At 42.2% G+C, this 26942-nt stretch overlaps 1 protein-coding gene across 1 annotated transcript; it reads right to left on the reverse strand.

The window, feature by feature from the left end:
- On the reverse strand, positions 1 to 26276 carry GPR37 (G protein-coupled receptor 37). Its single transcript, XM_066362584.1, has 2 exons — positions 24140 to 26276; positions 1 to 1343 (listed from the first exon to the last, which is right to left on the reverse strand). The coding sequence occupies exons 1-2, from the start codon at positions 25166 to 25168 to the stop codon at positions 525 to 527; spliced, it is 1848 nt and encodes a 615-aa protein (XP_066218681.1). The 5' UTR covers positions 25169 to 26276; the 3' UTR covers positions 1 to 524.
- Between the last annotated feature and the right edge of the window lie 666 nt (positions 26277 to 26942).

Genomic DNA, 26942 nt, shown 5'->3' on the forward strand with positions numbered 1-26942 from the left:
TTGTGTATTTAAGGCAATTAAAAGATTTATTGAAAATTGGTTAAAAGCAGATTGACAGTGACATTAAAGAATAAAGTGTAATTTATTTACTTTGTGACTTTCTTATCTATAAATCATTTCATACTATATACAATATACTTTCAATCATAACTCAAACATAAAATAACCTACAAAATCACATGGTCTTAATCAATATACAGTGGTTATATTTGGAAAAGAAAGAAAAATTAGTGATTAATTAAGGTGCAATAACTTCTCTTCAAATAAAATATTAGCACCATACCAGAGAAAATGATCTAAAACTATTGGTCTCCTCATACTTCTTAAATGACTAAATATAAACATTTTTTCAAAGCACAAATATTAATTTGCAAAATCAGTTCTACCATAGTTAATCTCTCTCTCTCTCTCTCTCTCTCTCTCTCTTTAACTGAATTTATTTCGCAGTAAGGAAAAATATGGAGTAAAAACTTTCACAGGGTATGAAAATCAAACAAACAGAATCTAACCAAACCCAATGCCCCTCAGCAATGAGTTCCAACTGAAGCAAAGGTGGACATTTCACGGCGTATGGTGCTGAAAGGCGACAGTTCCAGCTCCGTGGTGTACTCGTTGTCATTGTCATCGCTGGTCACCGTGGAAGACTTCTGAATGCACTCATCACAGCAACAGCAGCAACACTCCATAAAGGCCCGGCTAAAGGGTTTGCACAGACAGAAAAGGAGGACCGGGGTGACACAGGACTTAAAGAACAGCAGGAACTGGCTGATGATGTTGAGAAGGTCCATCGTCTGCTGGGAAACCCCCGTCGCCATGTAGGCAGTCACAATGTTGCAGATGTTTTCAGGAATGATGCAAAATCCATATAAAATGGTCAAAGCCACCACAGTGCAGTTCATCTGGCTTTCCAGCTGAATCTGTCGCTTATTGCCTCGGGTGCAGGCTTTCTCTGCCTTGCGGATTTTCCTCGCAGTCACTAAGGAGCAGGTGATGGTGAAAAGCGTGGGCAGGCAGAAGTAACAGCCAAAATACCACCAGAGCCTCGCGCTGTCGTAGGTAAGGGCTAACACGTAGATGGTGTCCGGCAAGTCAGGCGAGATCTTGATAACGCAGCGCTCCGCAGGGGCCCGGCCGCTCAAGCCCAGCTCCTCCTTGCTCAGCTGGCGAAGCACAACTTCCGGAAGCGCTAAGAGGAGCGCGCCGACCCAGATGACAGCCAGTTTGGCGGTGGTGGAAGAACAGTTCTCGATCATTTCATAGTACATTTGTACGTTGGTGGCAGCCCGGAAGCGGTCTATACACAGAGCACATAAGGTGAAGGTCGTGACTCCAAGAGAAGCAACCTGTGGAAAAGATCAAGACACTAGGCGGTAAATACAGATTGGCAAAAGATTAAAATGAAAACAAAAACCAGAGAACAATTCCCTGGAATAATAAGGCATGGTAACCGGGCCGGTGAGTTTAGTTGAATCATTGTTAAGGATGAGAGTGACCATCTTGGGAGCATCAAATTTACTCAGTTATTTTGGGGGAAATGGAAGTGATTTAATGTTTAATAAATGTGGTCCTTCCTTATTTATATGTTTAAATAAGGACAATAAAGAGAAAGTAAAGTATGTGTGTGAAGAGAAAACAGGACTCAAAGAAAATTCCCCACGTGAATGAGATGCTTTGGGCGGTACCCCTGGGGACATGCGTTCACTTTTCCCTCTGCTAGTGGAAATGTTCAGGAAGGACAGCCATAGGTCATTCCTTGGCAAAGAGACAAGGGAAAAATATATGTATTTATATAATGTAAATGTTTAATTTTCTAGGACTCAAAAGGGGGTCATGTTGACAAGAGGAAAACCATTTGTTATAACAATTTTAGCACTCAAAACATGAGTTGTTTATGTACTACATTCAAGCTGTCACTCTCCCCAGAATGATGGCAACTTGCCTTGTGGATTCATTTCTTTTCTTTCTTTTTTTTTAAATTTTATTGAGAGAGGGAATAAGTTTATTTTCACAACAATATTCAGACTCAAGGCGGTTTTGTTTTTTGGGTTGTTGTTGTTGTTTTTTTTAAAGAAAAACAAATTAGCCAACTCAAATGCACCAGATAATGGCTTCAACCCAGTCTCAGCTCCAGGCAAGGTTTCATGGTGGTAACTGTTATATGAAAGTTCAGTTTAGGTCCTTATTTTTTCATTTTGTCACTTCTGTGAAGTTTAGAGAAATGCTGTCTGTCTTCTCTAAGTGCTCTTCTGTTGGGCTGCATTTTGGTGAAAGCTAACAGCTCCTTATAAATGGTTATCTCTACCTTCTTAGTATCAAAAGCATTTTCATCTTGTAAAGTTCTAAATTTCTCCCAGAATTCTTGACTGTCACACATCTTTTGGAATTCTTTCTCAGGCTTTTGATAGCTGCCCAGTGTCACCCAAATTAAGAAAAGAGATCTGCAGGAGTATGTTGTCAGTATGAGAACTCAAAAATCAAATACTGACAGACACAGAGCCAAAGAATAGTTCAGTACTCTTTGTCAAACACTTTCTGTATCTGCCTATGTAGCTGCTTTGTCAGCAGAAAACTGATAAAGCATGGGGTTTGCTTGCCTCTCTTCGGAGGGTTGTTTCTTGTTCCAGATAGAGAGAAACCATCCATGACTTCCAGATAACCCCAGCATTGGTGATGACCAGATGGTGGAAGTCCTTGCTTGGAGAGGTAGCCTGGCTTCCTACCTCATACAGAACACTGGGCAGGAAAGAGGTCATGGGCTTTTCCTGCAGCACCAGTATCCAGCAAGCCCTGTGGTTGCTAAGAGTTCCAAGATCAAACAGTCTTTCCTCTTCTTACACACTACATATTAGTCAGTGTTTGCTACTTCCAAAATGAAAAAAAAGGACATCATATCCATGCCCTGATATTCTCCTATTAGTGGAGACAGTCTGAAAAGGAGACACAATGAGGGGGTTAACTGTAGGAAAAGCAAAAATGAAGAAAAAAATACGAAGAAATAATGAAGGTCTAGGTCAGTGCAGAACAAGAGATTCTGGTTGAGTTTATAAAATTGAGTCTTATTTAACAAATTCTTCAGAAATTTTTCCATAAACACCAATATAAGAAATATTGATTGAATGACTTCTATATAAAAAAAGTCATCTTTACTTGCAAGTTTTGAGAATTAACCTTTAAATGAATAAGTTGTTCACCCTGACAGAAATTTATTCTGCACCTATGCTGAAAACTCAAAATAATTCTTAAAATTGTGGTCCACACTGTGCAACTATCTTAAGGTCAGATTATATATTTTTAATGTCAGTAATTGCCACACTTTGAATTGAAAGGACAGCTTGATGATATGAAAAATACTAGCGACTCTAAGGAGAAGCAATCCCTCAGAGGTGCCATTTATCTATTTTTTTTCCTTCTTTTCCAAGTGAGAGAAGAGGATATACAGAGACACAGACTCCCGCAAGTGCCCCAACTGGGATACACCTGGCAACCGCCTTCTGAAGCCGATGCTCTGTCCATCTAGGGCCATTTAGCGCCCGAAGTGGAGGCTCCATGGAGCCATCCTCACACCTCAGCTAATGTGCTCAATGCAATCAAGCCATGGTTGAGGAAGGGGAAGAGAGAGAGGGAGAAGGGAGAAGGGGAGGAATGGAAAAGCAGATGGTCACTTCTTCTGCATGCCCTGACCAGAATCGAACCTAGGATATCCACATGCCAGGACGACGATCTACCACTAAGCCAACTGGCCAGGGCCCAATGATCTATTTTCTTGGTATTTTTCTATCATTACTTACAAAGAACACACCAGGGATAGCTCTTTATCCTTAATTAACCTCCCTAATTTTAAATCTAGAGATTTAAAATCTGGACCAATTATCACAATTATCACAAGAGCTAGCTAGCACTTGCATACCTAACCACAAGTCAGTTGCAAAGCATTTCTTGAGCAGTAACAGCAAATGAATGTGGGTGGACATGGATTAAGAGAATGTGTTAGAGTGCTGCTCCTTAGATATCACAAGCTGTGCTACACGTTCACTCTTAATTGTTCACTGCTTCAAGAAGCAAAACAGGGTTTCTCAGTGTCTGTATACTTCATCTCACATAACAAAAACCGGGACACATTTTTATGCAAGATTTCCATGTACTCCAATTTTTTGTTCAACAATTCTTCTCTACTGTATTTTTAAAATGCTCAGTTCTCCAGCCATATTCCCAAAAGCTTTGGCCCTGAGTCAGAACCTCAGACATAGCTGATCTGTCATCCTCTTGATGGCTCATGGGTTGAGGGAATCTTCCCAAAGTTCATAGGCTAATTTCAGGGAGCTCCTACATCCAGCTTCCTGTTTTCAAATTGCACTTCTCTCTGATAGTATTCTCTGCCATCAGCTCCAGCTGAAAGAGGGTAAACTGTTCGGGAAGGTCACAAGAGCTAGAGAGAGAGTTGTTAATGGAGCGTCTAAGGAAAATGCTGCCTTGTGAGTAGACAGCGCTCACAACGCAGTTGCCACAGCAACCACATCCCAACCACCAGTCCCAGATACCTGCTCCCTCCTGCTATCACTGCCTCCAGTGTTATTACTTCAGATTTTCTTTTCTTTTTTTTTTTTGGAAATTCATTTACACACTCAATTTTATGATGTGAGAGGACCAAAAAGGTACTAAGTCCCTGCTCAGTACTTTCCCAGATCATTTACAGAAAACATTGAACATCTGTAAAGCTTTAAACATCATTTATAGAAAGCTGTAAGCATACCTCAGGAATTAATTGATAGAAATCATCTGGCTGATGGATGATGGGCTAATTTCTGCTTACTCAGATACGAAACATATCCATGTAATTAAAATTGCTAAATGTTGGGGTAACATGAAAAGATTTCTATCACAATTTTTAAATATACTTGTTTATATACAGTTCATTAGAAATTCTACCAAGATGAATGGTGCAATTATATGCAATTATAAAACTGCATCGTGAATGCCAGAAATTCTGCATTTAATGACCATATCTTATTGCTAAAATTCAATATCACTATGAAATATGCTCTTGGGGGTAACGCTGAGAAGCATTAGCTAGATGGTTCATTCTTTGAAGCAACATCCTGAGAGATGAAATGAATAAGATGCAACCTCTTATTAATTAAACTGCAATGGGAGGAATAATTAACATCTACAGCAGCAGAACGGTAAACACTTTAACTAGACAAGACTATTAATTTTGAGACAACATCAGAGGAAAGTAGAAAGTAGACAGCTTTAACTATTGAGGAAAATAAGATCGGGAGCATTTTGAGGGGATTACAGAAGCAAGAGAATCAACATAAACAGGTCTAAAATGTTTCTTTCCAACAGCAGTCTGCTCTCCTCTGTACTCGAGTCACAAGAGTAAACTCCTTCACCTTGTCCCATCAGCACCGGAAAGGGAGGCTTGGGGCAGCTGCAGCCATCTATACCACTGCTTCCAACACCACAGGTGCAGGGACAGTCCAGACCTGAGCACCCAGATGGAAAAGCAGAAGCTCCTGAGCCAAACGTCCTCCCCGCCTGTGACGTTTCTAACGCGAGACAACTGTCATGTCGTGGGGAAACCTGGGCTGCCATACTCACTGCACTACATTAAGCCCCTATTCATTCAAAATGAAATGAAGAAAGAGCATAGGGGTATTTTATGCAAAAAAACCACCTATGAGGATCCTGTGTCTGCTATTACTCCGTTTCTCAGACGCTTGCTGCAGAGGTTAAGAAATCATTGTGAATGAAAGGAAAATGTGAAACAGACCGCATGTCACATAACGTCTGACTCTTAACCAAGCAAAGAGTGTCTTTTACTAAACCTTCTCAGTAGACATCAGTGACAACCCTAATGGGGGAAAGAAAAGACCAATGTACTTCCAAGCAAAATTTCTTTTGTATAAACTTGAATCTATAGGTTTTAAGTACAGCAAAGCAACTGGAATACACTGATTTTTATAGAATAGTGTTGGAGACCGAAAAGCCAACAGGGTTTTTGCAGTTTAAATTTTGGGGGGCAGAGGTGTGGGGAACTGGCAGTAACCTGACAACACCCCACCTCACTTGTTCTGTGAAGTTGCTAAAGGCTGTTAAGCTGTGGTGCTGGATTGTTTATGCTCATCCTACCCCCCATGTCCCCCAGAAACTGGAGGCAAGTTTCTTCTATCTTTTGTTTTGTGTAAAGTTAAGATGTTATGTATGGTGGGGGTTTTCTGCACTTGGTAAAATTCTTGGATTGCCTTGGAAATACGATCAGCGATCTCACTGATTTGCTAATGGCCCACTTTGCCCTATAAATAAAGCAAGAAGCGGTTGTGGAGTGTGCTCTCTTCTTGCCATCAGCAACTGCCGAGCCCTCCGGACCCCATCCTTTATCTTTAAGCCTATTTTCTTAATTCTGTGCATTCCCACTACGGACCTGGAATTACTAGCTGTGCTGGTTCATGACAAGTGGCACCTGAGAAAGGGAAAACTACACTGAAGGTAGGTGACAGAACTGCCCAGGTGTGCACAGTAAGTAAAATTTTTGAGCAGAGTTTTGGCAGAGAGTATAATCAGGAGTAATCAAGTATGAGACAGGGTCAAAAGTGAAGGACCTTTCTTTTTTTTTTTTTCCTTTTTCTGAAGCTGGAAACGGGGAGAGACAGTCAGACAGAGTCCCACATGCGCCCGACCGGGATCCACCCGGCACGCCCACCAGGGGGCAACACTCTGCCCACCATGGGGCGATGCTCTGCCCCTCCGGGGCATCACTCTCTTGCAACCAGAGCCACTCTAGCGCCTGGGGCAGAGGCCAAGGAGCCATCCCCAGTGCCCGGGCCATCTTTTGCTCCAATGGAGCCTCGGCTGCGGGAGGGGAAGAGAAAGACAGAGAGGAAGGAGAGGGGGAGGGGTGGAGAAGCAGATGGGCGCTTCTCCTGTGTGCCCTGGCCGGGAATCGAACCCAGGACTTCTGCACACCAGGCCGCCGCTCTACCACTGAGCCAACCAGCCAGGGCAGTTAAGGACCTTTCTGTACAAATATTTTTGAGGAGAAGCTGTTGTTTGATCAGAATGAGCTAGAAACAGAGGGATGTAAATATGAGAAGACCTTGGAGTCTGAGGATGACTTGGGAGATATTGAGGATGTCGCGGCTATGGCCGTTTTAACCTTTGAGCCTGGGCCGCCCTCTGCTCTTTCTTATGGTTATTGGGTTGCTCCCAGGGTCTTTATCTCAGACCTTTGCGGATTCCTGCTCCAACAAGCTTTAGATCAGGCTCGAGATATAGGGGATTATTACATCAGAACATGTGCTGATATTGGGCCTTCGTATATGCAAGGTCTGGCTATTGCCTCAGTGTTTCAGGGGAGGCCTCCAGGACAATACTTTGATAAAAGGCAAAACACACAAAAGAAGGAAGGTCAATGAAGTACTTCTGCCCATGGATCTTGTTTCAAATGTGGGGGTTTAGAACATTTTGCTAGAAATTGCCCTGCTCCCACTGGATGTTAGTCTCAGCCTCTCCTTCAAGAGCAGCCATCTCCTAAAGGTCCAGACCTCTGCCCACACTGTAGGAGAGGGAAACATTGGGCAAATGATTGTAAATCTAAGTATACTGCCGAAGGGCGGGTGATTCAGAGAAATGGACAAAGGAGCCTTCCCCACCCCCATCAACTAAGTTTGCCGCTCAGCTAAAATTGAGGTAGAGAAATCTCAGCATAATCAATCTGAACTGCCAGTTACAGCAGCTATTGAAATATGAGAATAAATACAGTGTGTCTGTAAAGTCATGGTGCACTTTTGACTGGTCACAGGAAAGTAACAAAAGATAGAAATGTGAAATCTGCATCAAATAAAAGGAAAACCCTCCCAGTTTCTGTAGGATGATGTGGCAGCATGTGTGCATGTGCAGATGATGACATAACACCATGTATACAGCGGAGCAGCCCACGGCCATGCCAGTCGAGATGTGGACGGTACAGAGGAAAGTTCAGTGTGTTCTGTGGCTCACTAAATTCTAATCCATGACCAAAGTGCAATGTGAATATCAGCATGTTTATAATGAAGTGCCACCACATAGAAATAACATTACTCAATGGGAAAAGCACTTGAAGGAAACCTGCAGTTTGGTGGAGAAACTCCGTTCTGGTAGGCCATCAGTCTGTAGAGGCTATACGGGATAGCTACCTAAGGAGCCTAAAAAATCTGTGCATGAGCCCACATCGAACTGCACTGAATAGGTAAGAAACTGGGAGAGTTTTCCTTTTATTTGGTGCAGATTTCACATTTCTATTGTCTTTTGTTGCTTTCCTGTGACCAGTCAAAAGTGTACCATGACTTTACGGACACACTGTAGAAGACTCAGATGTTAGGAAAGTTACAGTTTTTCCTGTTATTGTCTAATTTTCTTTAATGTTTTAGCTACAATCCTCTAAACTATCATTTTGTTCTTATTCTTTGCCTGGAAATTAAAACAGGGAATACCTGTTGGATCTGACTATATAAAATTTTCATGTGGCTGCCTGAGGTTTTTCTTGAAAAAGTTTTTTTTTTTCATTTTTCCGAAGCTGGAAATGGGGAGGCACTCAGACAGACTCCCGCATGCGCCCAACCGGGATCCACCCCGGCATGCCCACTAGGGTGCAATGCTCTGCCCCTCTGGGGCATCGCTCTGTTGCATCCAGAGCCATTCTAGCACCTGAGGCAGAGGCCACAGAGCCATCCTCAGCGTTTGCTCCAATGGAGCCTTGGCTGCAGGAGGGGAAGAGAGAGACAGAGAGGAAGGAGAGGGGGAGGGGTGGAGAAGCAGATGGGCGCTTCTCCTGTGTGCCCTGGCCGGGAATCGAACCCGGGACTCCTGCACACCAGGCCGATGCTCTACCGCTGAGCCAACCGGCCAGGGCCTTGAAAAAGTTTTGATTAGCCTCATCCTTCTTTAGTCCCTCTGTCAAAAAATGCCCTGACTAAAATCAGGGAGGCATCTTTCTAATCTGGTTGTGTTCTGAAATCTCGGGTTTCTCTAGTTCGTCTGATTCTTGTGTTTAGTCTTTGTTTAATGTTGTCTAAAATGTGTCTGTTTTTAAGGCCTGAATTAAGTTCTTGCATGCAAAAATTGGAAACGCCGGCTCTAATATTGAAAAAATAAAGTGGTTTCATCCCTACATTTTTTTTAATTGGAACTTGTAAGGCATGCTCATTTAAATTTAAATAGAATGGAATGTGAATCCTAAAGACTTACTAATTTGGTTGAGCTAATGCATCTGTTGTTGCTAAGCAACATTGGTTACTCACTCAAAAAGCAGTCACTGAGCTGCAAGCTGCAAGAATTGGGGCAGGGTGGATTTTCCATAACAAAGGTGTAACTTTTTTTAAAAAAAATGGGAAGATAATGAAAGTCATACTACATTTTTTCAGCCTATGTGCTCTTTAAATTGCCTGTTAATTAATGGGGTAGAAATGCTTTGAAAAATATTGGAGTGTTACTTAGAAAAACATTTACTATATTTTGTCAGACTTTTGAAATTAACCTGAGGACAGGTATTTCCTTACAATCCTCAGGGTCAAGACATCATAAAGTGTGCCCAGCAAATGCTTAAAGGTCAATTATAAAAAAGGGGGAGTCATATCCTGGAACTCCGGCAAATTTTCTTTATCATGCTTTTTTCTTTAAAAACTTTTTGAATGCTGATGTACAGGGCCATACAGCAGCCAAGAAACTCTGGAATCCTACAAGGAAAGCCTTCCCTGAAATGTGATGGAGGGACCTGCTCACAGGAATCTGGCAAGGGCCAGATCCTGTTCTCCTATGGGGCCGAGGATATGTGTGTGTTTTTTCCTAGGTCTGCTGAGGCTCCTTGGTGGGTTCCTAAATGTTTGGTGAGACACCACGAGCAAGGATGAGAGACTCACTTCACAAGAACAATTGTATAAGGCTTATTTACTCTGCTCTCATCCCTTTCTCTGTCAAACCTGTTCCATCAATCAAATCCTCTTAGCACACTCCAAATCTCTTTCTCCTGCAAATTCCTACCCTCCTTCATTTGATCCAGCTGACAACGCTGTCCTATGTTTTTCCAATCAGCTCCAGATATACAGAAAAAGTTTATATAGGCAAAGGAGGATCCTCAAACCTGTCAACAAGATCTTCTGAGCATGGCTTTTAAGGTCTATAATGACTGAGAGGAACAGGAAAAGGTAGACAGAGCACAAAGAGATCAGGCAAAATACCAGCTATTGAAAAACGCCTTTAAAGGCTCCAATACCCCTAGGGGCCTCATAAGACTCCATCAGGGCCCTGCTTCAAGAGTGGAAAGGAAGGTCATTGGGCTAAAGCCTGCCTGGTTTCTCGGCCCTTGCAAGGGGATGTCCTTGCTGTGGGAAAATGGGACACTGGAAGGTAGTCTGCCCCTTCACTCCTCCATGGGAGAGGTCAGTCTCTTCCAGCCCTAGCCCACCCAGCCACCTCTGACCTAACCTTGCCCAGCCTGCTGGGACTTGCCACTGAAGGCTGAAGGTGCCCAGGGTTATTGGCCCCATCTCATGTCATCGTGGACGAGCCTAGGGTAACCATCCAAGAAGCAGGTAAGCCAATCTCATTTCTTATAGACACGAGGGCCACTTATTCTGCCTTGCCTGAATATTAGCATTCTGCTAATCTCTCGAAGATCTCTGTTGTTGGTGTTGATGGTCTTATTTTCCTCCCCATTTGCCATGGATCCACTGCCTTGTTTAATGCATAGTGTATCCTTTACACACTCTTTTCTCTTTCTGCCTCAATGCACCATGCCTATTTTAGGCTGGGATCTACTCTCCAAATTCAAGGCCTCTTTCTCTCTCTCTCTCTTCTTTGCCTCCTCACCACCCCCCCAGCTGCAAAGCTCCAGGGAAAGACCCCCTGGTTTCATCTCTCTAGGTTAAAGAGAACAGAAGCTCCATCTCCATACATACTGCAGATGGCCCTTTCAGTCTACCTGAATCATTGCCAGAAATCTGGTATTGACATTGAGCTTGAGACAAAAGCTTAATGTGCTAGAAGCAGTGGTCACTGGGATTTGTATGCTAGCTGCAGAGTGTGGAAATGTGACAACAGTTCGAGTACCTTGTGGACTTTTCCTGAATCCGTGTGACTCCTGCTCCTTGGGACAGTTCTCAAACTGAAGTGCGGTTGAGTTGCACTTACAAATAATGTGAAACAGTGACGGTGTCAACATGGACTTGGTGAAATTACATTAACATGTTAAGGACATTCAAAACTGCAAAGATTTTATTTTAGGTCCTGCTGTATTAGCTATGAATTTGTTTGATAATCTAAAAGACTTTAATCCCTTCATTGTATTAAGACACTTGTTTTGGTATCTGTTAGTATTGGCTATTTTAATTTTGTGTTTACTTTATATTTTTCCAGTCTGCCTCCAAATCAGAACATGGAAAATTAGATGAGTATAATTCACAGCACATGAATTAAAAAGTTAAAAAAATAGAAAAGGGGGATATGTTGGGGACCAAAAAGCCAATAAGGTTTTTGCAGTTTAAATTTTTGGGGACAGGGGTGTGGGGAACTGCCAGTAACCTGACAGTCTGCCCAACACCCCACCTCACTTGTTCTGTGAAGTTGCTAAAGGCTGTTAAGCTGTGGTGCTGGATTGTTTATGCTCATCCTATCCTCCATGTCCTCCAGAAAGACTGGAGGCAAGTTTTTTCTATCCTTTGTTTTGGGTAAAGTTAAGATGTTATGTATGGTGGGGGTTTTTTGCACTTGGTAAAATTCTTGGATTGCCTTGGAAATATGATCAGAGAGCTCATTGATTTGATAATGGCCCACTTTGCCCTATAAATAAAACAAGAAGCGGTGGAGTGCACTCTCTTCTTGCCATCAGCAATTGCAGAGCCCTTTCAACCCCATCCTTTATCTTTAAGCCTATTTTCTTAATTCTGCACCATTCCCACTTAGGACCTGGAATTACTAGCTGTGCTGGTTTGTGGCAAAACAGGGAAACTTCTACTCAGTCATGACAACTGGCCTCTAATGTAACATATTTTACCTCAAAAAGATGTTTAAGTGTATCTATTTTTGTGCTGCCCTTTGTTTACAAGTAACTCTCCCAACAAGGGTGTTATTGTTAAGAAAGCCCATTCATTTGGCCATGAATGATTATCTATTATGAGTCTGTGGTTACAGTCCTAACAATCAGTCAGGAAAAAAGCAGGACAGCACAGGGTAGAGTTTTCCTTTGAAAACTAAATGGCTTGAGCTTGTATGCCTTTGGCTTTCTCTTGCATTTTCCACAATGCTATTCCTCCCAGCACTTTAGGGCAACTTCCCCAGGAAGCCACACTTCTTTGAACACAAGAGGGGATGGCATATTTATCAGAGCCACTGTTTATCAGAGAGCCATGAATGAGATGGCCTTTATCAAAAGGTCTTCATTTTAGAGTGTGTGCAAATCGTGATTCTATGGCAGTGACACACTTCCATTAGTGTTTCCAAACCAAGAGTGAATGGGAGAGATGTGCCTCACCCACACAAGCATGCACACATCTTTGAAATGAAGTAACATTCTTCACAGTCATTCTTCCACAAAGAAAGCTTCTTACTTGTATCAGCTGCACTGAGATTTAATCTGATATATCCACATATCATAAATATCCACTTATTTCAATTGTGTCTAGCTTATCTCACCTATAGGTGATTCCCAATATCACAGGGAAAAAATATTTTGAAGGCATTAACTGTCATTACTACCTCATTCTCCTCTTTCTTCTCTCTTACTTAAGCTTGGTAACATGCTCTTACTTATTTTAAAAACATTTGAGACTATTTAAAAGCCAATATACCAATACACAGTTAGCTCAGTTGGTTAGAGCATCATCCCAATATGCCAGCATTGCCAGTTCTGTCCCTGGTCAGGGATAGACAAGAATCTAACAATGAGTGCATGAATAAGTGGAAAAACAAACTGATGTTTCTTTCTCTCTCTTCCTCTTTCTCTAAAATCAATAGAAATAAAATAAAGGATAATTTATGATCCCAAACTTATCTTGATTCTATAAGTCTTTCTTTAGCTTTATAGTCTCACCTTGACATGAGGTTTCTTACCAAGTGCAATTTCTAAAGACAGTATATTTCTTTTGTAGTATTTTACTACAAAAAAAATCATCATTTTACTACAACTTGTCTAAGATATTATGATTTAAATATAAATATGTCAATGCTCATTAGTATAAAAATGAAAATGAAGCAAGATCAACATCATTTGTCCTAAGGTGAAAAAGTCATCTATTGGAATCAGCAGGTTTTAGGGAAGTATAGTTATTCTCAACAATTAGAAATTCACTTAAAAATGTAATATTTCCCCCCACCCACAGTTCAGTTTTCAATGCTGGGTATTATAATGTTTCTAATCAATCTTCAAGTTACCTGGCATTTCTTTGTTTTAACTTGGGGTTCTGATGAGTTTCCAAAGAAGAGTAACAACTGCTTACATATTTTCCCCATGCGAAATGACACTGATGGGCATTCTGGTGAACCTACACTGAAGAAACAATTAGAATTGTCCTCCTCTATTTCTGGTTGGGTAATTATGGTTTGAATGATATTGATAAAATACATTTTAATACAAAAGTTCTCTATAAATTTCCTAGGTAGCCTGTTACGGAAGCAGTACTCTTTTTCATTCAACCCTCTTGCAAAAAACAAACATCTCTAAATCTCACATCTTGTTGTGAATTAGTTAACAGGACTTTTTTCTTATACATGAGAGACTTGATCCAAGAAGAAGGCAGTGAAGGTAGAAGGAAAGGCAGAACGTAGAGAAGGATGAGGAGGAAGTAAAAACGGTGACCCTAACTACAGTCACAGACGTAATGAAAATGACTCATTTCAGGCAGGGATTGAATCAATGACCTTGGCCTCATTAATGCTATGAACCACTCAAATGTGCTGACAAATAACATTAAAAACTATCATGAATTCACCAACTGAAAATATTCGACGTTAAGAGTAAGCTTGCCTGACCAGGTGGTGGTGCAGTGGATAGAGCGTTGGACTGGGATGCAGAGGACCCAGGTTCGAGACCCCGAGGTGGCCAGCTTGAGCGCTGGCTCATCTGGTTTGAGCAAAAGCTCACCAGCTTGGACCCAAGGTCACTGGCTTGAGCAAGGGGTTACTTGGCCTGCTGGAGGCCCGCTGTCAAGGCACATATGAGAAAGCAATCAATGAACAACTAAGGTCTCGCAACAAAAAACTAATGATTGATGCTTCTCATCTCTCTCCATTCCTGTCTGTCTGTCCCTGTCTATTCCTCTCTGACTCTCTCTCTGTCTCTGTAAAAGAAAAAACTTGGCACTATGGTGACATCCGATGTTTTATGGAAAGTATCTATACCTAGTTTTCAAATGGAAAGACCCCATATTTGAGGTTTCTGTCATCCCTTTCTCACTCCACCTTGAAATTTTAGATGAGATCATCTCTTCTGGCACAAAGAATACCATTCTAATTAGGATACTTAAGAGCTAGTCTTGGCAGCAAGGTTGAGTTAATTATGGGACATTGGCAGGTCCATTCTCGGGAAGTAAAATGACAGGCGGAACCCTGGGGATAGAAGCGGAAGTGCAGTGCCAGAGACAAGCTTCACTGCAGAGCAGCTATCCATCCATCTCCCCACAGTCCACATCCCAGGCACCAATCCTTGTGTGTCCAGTGTGATGCTGCCGAATCTAGTTGTAGCATATAGGAAGAGCTATTAAAGGTGAAAACAATCTATCAAGGTCCAGGCAGTTAAGGGCAAAGGACAAGGTAGACCCACACCTCCTCAGCCTTGGGTATAAGCTCAAGATGTATAAGCTCAGACCTCTGCTTCTGCAAACATATTTGATCCCTCCTTGCTGTTAAAGGATGCTTCGTTGACACAACCAGATATCTTGGCAGCCCTCAGAATTCAGGATAATTCCTCATTCTCACTGTATTCTTAAGAGAGCAGTCCAATTCTTGCAAAGACATTCTTTACATCTCCCTTCCCCCTACTCAATAATAGTGTCTAAAGTACCTCTCTTGTCAGCCTTTCTTCCTAGGTTCTCTAAGGTCAAATGAAATATTAGGTATGTTATTGAGATTTTCAGAAGGCAGTGACTAAATCTATATTCATTCAAGGAATTTTTATTTTATTTTTTTATTAAGTGAGAGGCAGGGAAGCAGAGAGACAGACTCCTGCATGCGTCCTGAATTGGATCCACCAGGAAAATCTACTAGGAGGCAATGCTCTGCCCATCTGTTCCCCCTTACCACCACCACCACTGTTCATTGCTTGGCACCTGAGGATGGCCATGGAGCCATCCTCAGCACCCAGTGCCAACTTGCTTGAATCATTTGAGCCATGGCTATGGGAGTAGAAGAGAGAGATAAAGAGAGAGAAAGGGGAGGTAGAAGAGTGGAGAAGCAGATAGTCATTTCTCCTGTGTGCCCTGACCGGGAATCAAACCCAGGACTTGATTTGCAAACCCATATGCCAGGCCAACACTCTACCACTGAGCCAACTGGCCAGGGCCAAGAAAAAATGTTAAATTTGATTTAATTAATATCCTTATAATTAATAAGGACTAATAATTACAAAGCAGAGATGGTTATCTCAGGCATTATATTCTAAATAACAATTAAATATTTAAGAATATTTAGAATAATTCTGTTTTCTAAACAACACTTCTAGGACTATCCTATGTACTGAATGATTTTGCTAATTATTCTTCTGGGTCTCCCTTCCCAGGAAAGATGGAGAAAACAAGAATTCAAGAATTAAAAGATGTTCATAGATGGAACATCACAGATCTAGGGAGTATAGCATTTAGGCAGACTAACTGTCTGAAAGTACTATTCAAAAAGAATTAGAGGAAACACAATATCACTTAAATTTTTCTATCTTTGTTCATAACCAATAACAATTGTGAGCTGACCCATTCCAGGGCCAATTCTGAACTTCCATAATACCTTGTTTAAACCTTTATTATAGTAGTCATAACATAAACATTTTACTTTCCTACAATGTTAGTAGAAGTTACTCATCTATGTTACTAATCTTGGGTATTTTTCCAGTTTTCCCCCTCCCCATTCCAGTCTTGTATCCTCCTAACATGGTGTCTATAATAGAAAAACTACAAAAGCCCAATAATCATTTGATGAATGAATGTATAGTGAATAAGTGAATGAATGATGATATATATGGAAAAAGATGATAAAAAATGCATTAGTTGCCTGACCAGGCAGTGGCGCAGTGGATAGAGCGTTGAACTGGGACGTGGAGTACCCAGGTTCAAAACCCTGAAGTCGCAGGCTTGAGCGTGGGCTCATCTGGTTTGAGCAAGGCTCACCAGATTGAGCCCAAGGTCGCTGGCTTGAGCAAGGGGTCACTCGGTCTGCTGTAGCCCCCTGATCAAGGCACATATGAGAAAGCCATCAATGAACAACTAAGGAGCAGCACTGAAGAATTGATACTTCTCATCTCTCTCCCTTCCTGTCTGTCTGTCCTTATCTGTCCCTCTCTCTGTCTCTCTCTGTCTCTGTCACACACACAAAAAAAGGAAATGAATTAGTCAAACAATTCTCAAATCAGTTTGTGGGTGCTGCTGTTTTATGGATAATCCTTAAAAGCTGAAGGACAACTAATGTTCCTGTTTATACTTCATTGGCAAACTTTAGAAAAGAATAGGGTTCTTATTATAATCCATAGTTAAGAAAATCATTTGAATCTCACATATGAATATCATATATTTTTATTTCTCCTTATTATAAGGAACCCAAATTCAGTAAACTTCATACACTATTCAAGAATGGAGTTATAAATAAGACCATACTCTATAACTTTTTCTTTCCTTTCTGCAGGAGTTATCAGCTAAATATTCTCATTTGCATAGGAATGCAGAAAATAATTATAAAGGGATTAATGGGAAGTTGTGAGCTATTTTTTAAGCACTAGTCTCACACACTGACTTTATTTTCCCTGAGAATATTAGTAACTTTGAAATTGCTCATAAAACTGTATGTTTCCACTTAAAAATCCATTAGACTACCTAATGGCTAATCCGCCACTCAAGCAAATTTACCATCTGCCATGATAAATATGCTATTACTCACATGTAGGGATTCTGGGGAGACCTGCACATAACTGCATGCCTGCGTGGTTCTATCATCTTCAGCTTCCATTACCTTCCTTTCTTACCCGTCAGTGCTAACTACGGTCTAAGGCAATGAAAGGGCAATTTGCTGCATTTGGTTTAAAACCAGTATTTCTAAAGCCATTGGAGAATCTGGCTCTCTTCATCACAAGAGACTCTAGACTTTTCACAAATCACCTCTAGCCCTGAGGCCTGGTGAAATGCATTCCCCTTACTCATTTTCTACCCTCATGCAAGAATCTTGTATCTCAATTTAAAAAAAAAAAAAATGCAGTTTGAGTTGCAAATATCTTAGAATTATTTGATATGAGTTCTTTAAAATAAGGAGTTTATATAGTTCAAAACCTCCAATTAAGGTCCAAACAAATAAATATTTAGCAGTGGATCCAGATCAGATGATACATTGACTCAGGTTGGTATCCATCAAGTAATGAGGGAAGAGCTGTTTCAGTTGCCACCATTGTAACCATTTATTAGATCCTTATGGAAAAGGTGTGATAGGACACTCCTCTGCTATTTTCCTGCTGTATCCACACCCGACCTCCATTCCATCTGTCTGTCTCTCTCTCTCTCTCAATCTCTCCCTCTCTCCACATACAACTATTGCTTTGAGTATAGTTTTTGTCTTATGACCATCCCATAAACCAGTTTAAAATAACGTGTCTATTAGGATGTCTACCATCCACCCAAATTCCCTTCTTTCCTCTCTCCCCGCTCTCCTACCACTCCATCAGCCCTTGGGCCTATAGGACTTATCACTAGGCCACAAAGGCATCATAATCCTGGAATATCAACTGCAACAGTTCCCAGTACTCAAAGCAATATTAAACATAAAATTCCCTTTCTAGTGATAAATCCTGGAAACTGGGTGCTGTCCTCAAGCTTTATGTCAAAAAATTGAAATAAACAGAAAAGTTGAATGCAACTTGCAAAGATCATCTGTAATTTCTGCTAAAGAAACTTCTCCTATTTTTCTATACAAACTTAACTCTCCCCCTAAATTCCACTACCTCCGTATGTTAATACTCAAGCTGCAGGAAAAAAAAAGAACTGTGGTGGAAAAGAAAAAGAAGTAAAAAGAGAAGATGAGAGAGAAAAATTTTAAAGATCAGTAAAAATGAATTGTGTGTGTGGAATCTAATGAGCAAAATAATGAACAAGCCAAATAGAAAAAAACTCTTACATAAAGAACAGGCGGACAGCTGTGAGGGGGTTGCTGAGTGAGGGAGGTGGTGGGATAGAGCAAAAAAGGACAAAAACAAAAGAAGAAACTCACAGACACCAATAGTGCAGTGATTGTGGGGGTGAGAGGTTGAGGAGGGTATGGGGGGATAAATGGCAATGGAAAATTATTGGGGGAGTAAACAGACAGTACAATGTACAGAGATGTGTTGTGTAGAATTGGGCACCTAAACCTGTATAATTATGTTAACCAGTATCACCCCAATAAATTCAATTAAAAAATAAAAATAGATTGTGGTTACTATGAAAAACAGTATGGAGGTTCCTGAAGAATTTCAAAATAGAACAACTATATGACCTAGTAATTCTACTTCAAGGAAATTATATAAAGTAAACAAAAGCACTAACTTGAAAATATGTATGCACCCTCATATTTATTGCAGCATTAATTACAATAGAAAAGATATGAAAACAACCTAAGTATCCATTGTCAGATGATGAATTAAGAAGATATGGTATGGCCTGGTTGGTTGGCTCAACGGTAGAGCATTGGACTGGCGTGCAGATGTTCCAAGTTTGATTCCTGGTCAGGGTACACAGCAGAAATGACCATATGCTTCTCCAACTCCCCTATCTTTTTTCTCTCTCTTTCTTTCCCTCTCTCAGCCATGGCTTGGTTGGAGCAAGTTGGCCCCAGGCACGGAGGATGGCTCCATGTCCTTGCCTCAGGCATTAAAATAGCTCAGTTGCTGAGCAATGGAGCAACGGTCCCAGATGGGAAGAGCATCACCCCCTAGTGAGCTTGCTGGGTGGATCCTGGTTGGGGTGAATTTGGAAATCTATCTCTCTGCCTCCCTGCTTCTTACTTAAGAAAAAAAAAAAGGAAAAGAAGAAGAGGTGGTACCTTTACACATGGAATATTTTTCAAAGAAAGAGTGAAATCTTACAACAACATGGATGAGTCTCAAGAGCATTATGGTAAGTGAAATAAGTCAGACAGAAATACAAATGCTGCATGATCACACTTACACAGTGGTACCTTGAGATACGAACTGACCAACATACGAATTTTTTTTAAGATACGAGCTGCGACTCGGTCCATATTTTTGTTTGAGGTCTGAGAGAAATTCCGAGACACGAGTCATGATTTGGGAAGCTGCCGCTAGTTGGCATGTTGGCGCACATGTCCAGTATTGGCAGTTTGATATACGAGTTGACTGACTTACAAGCTTGGTTTCAGGGCGAATTAAATTCGTATCTCAAGGTACCACTGTATATGAATCTAAAAAAATTACAAAGATAAAAGAGCCAAGCTGAAAAATTTATAGAATCAATTGATAGTTGCCAAAGACAGCAGTAAGGCAGAAGGTAGAGTAAGGTAAAAGATATGGTTGAAGGGGGTCAAAAGGTTCAAACTTCCAGTTTTAAAATAAATGAGTCATGACTGTAATGTACAGCATGGTTTTAAGTAATACTGTATCAAATATTTAAAAGCTGCTAAAAAAGTAGGTCTTAAAAATTCTCATCACAAGAAAAAAAATGAACTCTATGAAAGATACACTATTAACTAGACCAATTGTGGCAATTATTTCACAATGTATACAGAGATCAAATCATTATGTTGTACACCTAAGACTAATATAATATTATATGTCAATTATATATATATATTTATTTATTTATTATTGTTTTTATTTATTTATTTTTTTGTATTTTTCTGAAGCTGGAAACGGGGAGAGACAGTCAGACAGACTCCCGCATGTACTCGACCAGGATCCACCTGGCACGCCCACCATGGGGCGACGCTCTGCCCACCAGGGGGCGATGCTCTGCCCCTCCTGGGCATCGCTCTGCCGCAACCAGAGCCACTCTAGCGCCTGGGGCAGAGGCCAAGAAGCCATCCCCAGCGTCCGGGCTATCTTTGCTCCAATGGAGCCTCGCTGCGGGAGGGGAAGAGAGAGACAGAGAAGAAGGAGAGGGGGAGGGGTGGAGAGGCAGATGGGCGCCTCTCCTGTGTGCCCTGGCCGGGAATCGAACCCGGGACCTCTGCATGCCAGGCCGACGCTCTACCACTGAGCCAACCGGCCAGGGCCCAATTATATTTCAATAAAAAATAAAAGGAAATAAAATTGTGGGTAAAAGTTTTAAATAACTAAGAAATATTAAAAATAAAAAATTGGAAAAAGCAAAACATATTACAAGAAAAATGGTAAATCATACAGTATAGATCAATAAGAGGGTGTGTGTTGAAGAAAAAAAAAAAGGAAGCCAACAAATAAAATAAACATAAGAAAGTGAAGAACAGGCAAAATCTAGATAATAAAAATAGGTAAAATCTCAAATAATTTTTAAATTCTTGGGGTCAAGAAAAAAACAATTGGGAAGAGGCAGGTTTTAATTTGTTTAAAATTATAATGCTTCTCACCAATCTAAAACACTTTGTGATTTTAAGAACATAAAACATAAGCTATATAACTTGATTTGATCACTAAAATAATTATGTTTGGCACTTTAAAAAGTACAGTTGTCACAGATTATTGCAATTTTTAAAAATTTAATGAGCTACCAACTGTGGAACTTGTTAATTTATGAGAAACAAGATGAAACTTAAGAATACAAGAAGCTATAGTTTTCATCCTATAACAATTGATGCTTATTATTTTATTTCTGTCTATTGGATATAGAGATCTTTTTTAAAAAGAAGCCAAGGAGCAGACATAAAAAGAAAATACTCAATGACCCCATTTGCTTCATAGATGTCTGCCTAATAAGTACACATCAACATCAAGTGTTGAGTTAGAGTCTGGTTGCCACTCACTAAGGATATATACTTAGATGGACATTTCTCTTCTTTCAGCCTCATGTTTCATCTTGAAAATCAAGGGGTTGGATTAAAATGCCATCTGATTCTAATTTAACATGATAATTCAAAAGCTACTATAGTGGAGCTGTGGTTCTCCATCCAGATTCTCTCCCCACAAAAGTCCTCTTTTGGGAATGAAGTGCTAATTCCAGTGACCATTAGGTGGTTGATAGCTCTTAATGCATTCTTTTCTAGAAATCGCCCTTAATCAAAGAAATCTACCCAGCTCAAGGTTATTCTGCCTTTCTAGGAACTAGCATCCAATGACTGGAACCTAAAATCTAGGCCCTCTTGCTTCAAATCAGGACCTTTACAGGGCCACCCCAACCCTAGAGCCCTCTGAAGTCTCAGCTGAGGTCTCTGTGCCATGTACATCACGGGTCAACTTCGCCTCTGCCCAATCCTGCATCCTTCATTCCCCACTGGGTGTTGAACCTGAGTGCACACTTCAATAAACTTTCTGAAAGCAAATCTCCACATTAGGATCTGTTTTGGGGAAAAACCAACATGGAACAGGAACTAAAGATGTCTCTCTGTGAAATCTATAAAAATAACAGTGCCTCCTGGAGATAGAAATGTTTTATTTTGAGATTTGGACTGTATTTCTTATTGTCATAATCGGGAATAATGGAGCTGGTAGTAATGTTCAAAATTATTTTCACAAAGCATGATAAAACATTATAAAATTACTTCAAAAGAATAAAATTTGGTAGGAACATAGAAACCCATTCTACATTTTGGATTAAAGATTGAGACTTTAATTCACTATTTTAACAGTAAAATATTTATGTTATAGTTTAATTTTTTAAGAAAAGAATGAGAATCTCTTTTTCCAAACCTTTGCTTTTCTAGGGATAATAAAGCCTGGTATCAATAACTTAAAAAAAAAAAAGGAAGGTTTACCAAAACAAAAACAAAAACCCAAAAAAACAAAAACCAGTGCAGAGAGAAAAAAATAACAATGATAATAATAATGAGGTAAAAAGAATATTCTTAAGGAGCAGAGCATTAAATTGGAAGATAAAATACAAATGAAGGTATACACTTTTTAAAACTTCTTAGAATTAGAATGAAAATTAAAACCCATTCCTCACAACTCATAGGTCTCATTAAACTAATCAACACTCCCCCCTCCCCCTGAATTTGGATGGATTCTTTTCTTTTAAAGTGTTTTCAAGAACTTTGGTGAATATTTTTCTTTCCCAGGTTTGTTTGTTTGTTTTTTTCTTTCTTTCTTCTTTCTCTTTTTGGTCTTTGTTATTGTTTTTTCCTCTAATGATAAAGGTTTTCCATGTCCAATACGTTTAAGCCAGGCCCATACACTCCTATCTTATTGGCTAACGCTCCTGTTCACTCTACAGTTTACTTTTGCCTGTTCTTTAAATATTTCAATTTCTTCTGCATTATTCAAACAAAAACATTTTAAATTATAATTAACCTTGAAAAGGCAATCGGTAGACACATATTCTCCAACATAAATACAGCAACCTCCTCTACAATTCAAAATAGAACTACCAAATACATTAGATATTTCAGGGCTACTTGGAGCTTGGCAACAAGAGAAATCCTGGATCCCAGTAAAGTAGCAACAGCTGATTTAGCAAGCATGGAATGATGCGGCATCTGATCCCTGCTAGGATAACAGAGGGTCTTATTTACTGTCTCTTGCCTTGGTCCTTCTAAGTAGGTACTGTTTTCTGTTTACTTATCCCCCAGCTTTAGGCCCTGGAACAATGTTGAACATAGTGTCACTGGCCCTGGTGCCAAACAGGATCAGGGGCTCTGGAATATTTACAGTTCCCCTTCTTCTGCTTCCATAAATGAAACGGGCCGCATGAATGGAGGAAATCAAGGGCCAGCTGGCTAAAAACACACTGGCAACAAAGCACTTGGGCGCTTTCCAAGAGCTGGTGTTTAAAGGGAGACCATTTAAAGAGCAAATTCCAAGGGCCATAATAACGGTGCAGGACACTAATTGTAGGATGCAACAGTCAGATTTTGCTCAGAAAGATTTTCTTTTCCAAAGTTCAGAAGCTACTATTTGCCCCTATTCTTAAGAAATTGTCCAATCTTAGTGTCAATCCCTTAAAATAGCCAGCCCCTTGTACCTTCACAAACAACAAATTATACTTTAAAAATGTTAAACAAATTCTGTGTCATGATGGCCAAAGTATTGTTTTTTGTTTAAGCTCATTCATAAAAAAATAAATAAAATTGTTAAGAAATTGAGAAGGAAACAGAAAGAAACAAGACTTGACATGAGAATTTAGATGGGTTTGCATGGCAGACAGCCAAAGGCACTTAAACTAATTTAGGAAGTTATTAATATATCATGAGGCCAACCAACAAAGAAAGGCGTATTTCCTTTGTTAAGTAAAATATTACTCCTATTTTGATATTTTAGAAAAAATGCAATAATCTTCTTGGGGAAAATACATTGGAGCCTAGAAATCTAGTGACAAATGATACAGGTTTTGGGGTTTTTTTCTTGCTGAGTTCTGATAATGATAACCGTGGCCTGGCCATTCATTAACTCTAGAATCTCTGCTAGTTGCCAAATCAGTAACATAAGCGACACTCTATTTAGAGAGATAAATTTAAAATCTAAATAATTGCAGACATTATGAGATAATTAATGCACAATTTGGGATCAGATAAGTTCTAAGGTGAGTGAACAAAGCTGCCCCTCCTGGTAGGTAAGTAGATCGTTAGAAAGATGATCAGATAGATAGATAGATGACAGATAGATAGATAGATAGATAGATAGATAGATAGATAGATAGATAGATAGATAGATAATAGACATGAAGAAGGGCCCCAGAGAAAAAGTGAAGGGGTTCATAGGGGATCAGTGGCCAGGTAGGTACGTGGAGCAACAGTTCCGATGCTATAAATCCCGAAAATGGGTAAAGCCAGTAGCTGGAGACCCACTGGAAGGCATTACCTCGATGTAGGGCACAATCTTGCAGGAGAAGTCCTCCAACAGCCACTTCTTCGTCAGCTCGTGAAAGATGACGAGTGGAAGGCAGAAGAAGATGATGAGAAAGTCCCAAAAGGCCAGATTGGCCAAGAGGGAGTTGGAGATGCTGCGCATGTAGTAATTATGGCACACGATGCACATCACCGCCAGGTTCCCAATGATGCCGGTTCCAAAGATCACCACCGATAAACACATGACCGCATAGGCTCCGTATGACTCCTGGGTCAGCGGGTAGAAGGGGTTCTTGAGTCGCAGGCGCCGATTCGTGCTGTTTCCCCTGCGGGGACCCCCGCGTTCGTGGACCCATTCGCCCGAGGACCCATTCTGGGCCAGCGCCCTGCCGGGAGGTGCAATCATCCGCCCTTCGTGCCCCGACGGTCCATCGTCCGCCTTGGGTGGAGGGTCGCGCTGAGATCCCTGCTGTTTCCCAGCTCTCCTTGGCCAGTAATAAAGGTCGCTGGCTCCCGGTTCCGTGCGCACACTCGGCTTCTGGCTGCGCCCGGAAATGACAGCGCCTCTCGAACCCTTCTCCTTTTCCTCTAAGGTCTGAAGAAAGAGTTGGACAGCCGGGGAGTTCCCTCTCCCCAAAGTTCCAAGGGGCTCCTTTTGCCGGGCATCTTTCCACCTCCAGGCGCCAGGTGGCCAGGGTAGAGGTCCCGAGGGCTCCGCTGCCGACGCCTCCGCCCCTTTGCCCGCACCTGGGTCACCGCGGGGGGCCGTCTGGAGGTCCCACGGGGGCGCCGCACGCACCGTTGCTTCCTGCTCCCCCTCCCTGGGCTCACGGGTGAGCAGGTCAACCGCAGGATTACCCGGTCCCCAAGCGTCCCTGCTGCGACGCTGGTTCAATGTAGGTGAACAGCTTTCTCCCAGACAAGTTGTGTTCCGGGGCGCAGGGGCGGACCCGAGGGCAAGTAAGGCAGAAACCTGGATCAGGAGCAGGAGCGAAAGCAGCAGCCGCGAGATGCAGGCGAGAGGCGCACCCGGGGCCCGCATGGCTCGGTGAGGAAGCGTCCGGCAGCCGCGGCTCCTACTTAGGACCGACACCTGCTGCCTAAGTTGCTGCTGAGTGTTGGACACATGTCACACACACACACCCACCCCCGGCAGCAGGGGATGAGAGATTATGGGGAGGTTGGGGGATGGGTCTTGGGGTTACAACACCCCCGCTCTACAATCCTTCCTCCTTGGGCGTCCTGTGCATTTCTCTGCCAAATCCAACCCGAGCGCTGCGTATCCCCAAGATTCGGATAGGGACTCTGCTCCCGGTGGCTGACCTTGAAAAGTTGCAACCAACACCTGACTGTTGATTAATGTTGCGACTGGGAGAAGCCCGCACGAAGCCCCACGCTCCTCCCTGCCTCGGGCTGATTGCCTTCCTGGTAACGGTTGCTCTGCTTATTTACATCCTTTCGATACTGCTTTATCCAGTAGCGGCCGAGGTGAGCTAAGGAGAAAGTTCCCCTCCTGATGACTAGTAGCTGCAAGCCCGTTCCCCCGCTCGCTGGGAACAGGTTGCAAAACAGCCAGACGCAGCGCAGAGGCGCGCAGGAAAACTCTTGCCCTCTAACCCCAGCGACCTGCGAGGCCACTGCTGCGGAGAAGGAGCGGGATTCGAAACCCGCAGCTACTGTCAAAGTTGCTGCTCCTACTGCTCAAAGTTGACCAGGGGGCGGCGCGTCCCCGCCGGGAAGGGAACCGGTGGGGGTGGGGACGGCGGGCGCGGCTCCTCCGTAGACGCTGCCGGCGGCCACAGGAGCTTGTTGCTGCGACAGCGGGCGCTGCCCAGGCGGGGAGTGTGGTGCCTGGAACCGCCGCGGGCGAGGCGGTGCATGGCCGGGGTGGGGGAGGTGGCCTGGCCTCTCCCGGCGGCTCCAGCCGCTGCGCGCACCGGCGACACCGAGCGCTCCACTCCCTGTCTCCTCCCCCTCCTCTGCCTCCGCGGAGAGATGCTGGTTTGTGCGGAGACGGAATCCCCTGGTGGTTTACGACTCACTAATCCCACACACGTTTCATTCAAGCCCTTCGTAGCGGCTTCCACTCCCAGGAGCTGGAAGCCGACCCGAGAGGGAACGAGGGCGGAGGCGCGGAGCCTGCGCTGCTCTAGGCCAGGGATGGGCGGGACGTGTTAATTCCCAGATGTCGGAACCAGCCAGACCGGTCCCGGAGTCGGGAGAAGGAGAGACCCTGGCGATCGCTACTAATAGGCTGTGGCCGGTGCGCATGCCCAGGCCTCGGGTCCCAGCGAATGGTCTAGTGAGGCACTCACCTCGGTAGGTATTTCGGGAGAGAAAGGAAGCTCAGAGGTTCAGTCGGAGAGGATGACCAGTTACGAGGGTGGGATGCAGGGTGAGAATGCTCAGAACCCACTATTATCTCTAACGCTGAGATAGGAAGCACCCTACCAGGGGTTACTTCAAACCACCCAGAGCGCAATGAAAGTACTATAGTTGTGTTTGATGAAGCAGTGGGAAATGACAGATAGGGGGAAATTAGCTTGAACAAAATTCTCAGCATGGTTGACCACGTCTTTCCAACCTTTATAGTAAACCCGCACTCCTGCCGCAGCTGTCAGGGTAGACAACTATCATACAAATTGATTAAAAGAGAGAAAGTGATAACGGAAGAATTAAACACATTTGAAATTTTAAAAAAGGGCAACATCTAGAGAGACAGGCTAAAATACAATGAAAAATATGATGGCAATTGTGGTTGGTAGAATAATGGCCCTCCAAAAGATGTTCATATCCTAATTACTAATACCTGTGAA

Source organism: Saccopteryx leptura, chromosome 2, assembly GCF_036850995.1.
Source record: "Saccopteryx leptura isolate mSacLep1 chromosome 2, mSacLep1_pri_phased_curated, whole genome shotgun sequence".
Lineage (NCBI taxonomy): Eukaryota > Metazoa > Chordata > Mammalia > Chiroptera > Emballonuridae > Saccopteryx > Saccopteryx leptura.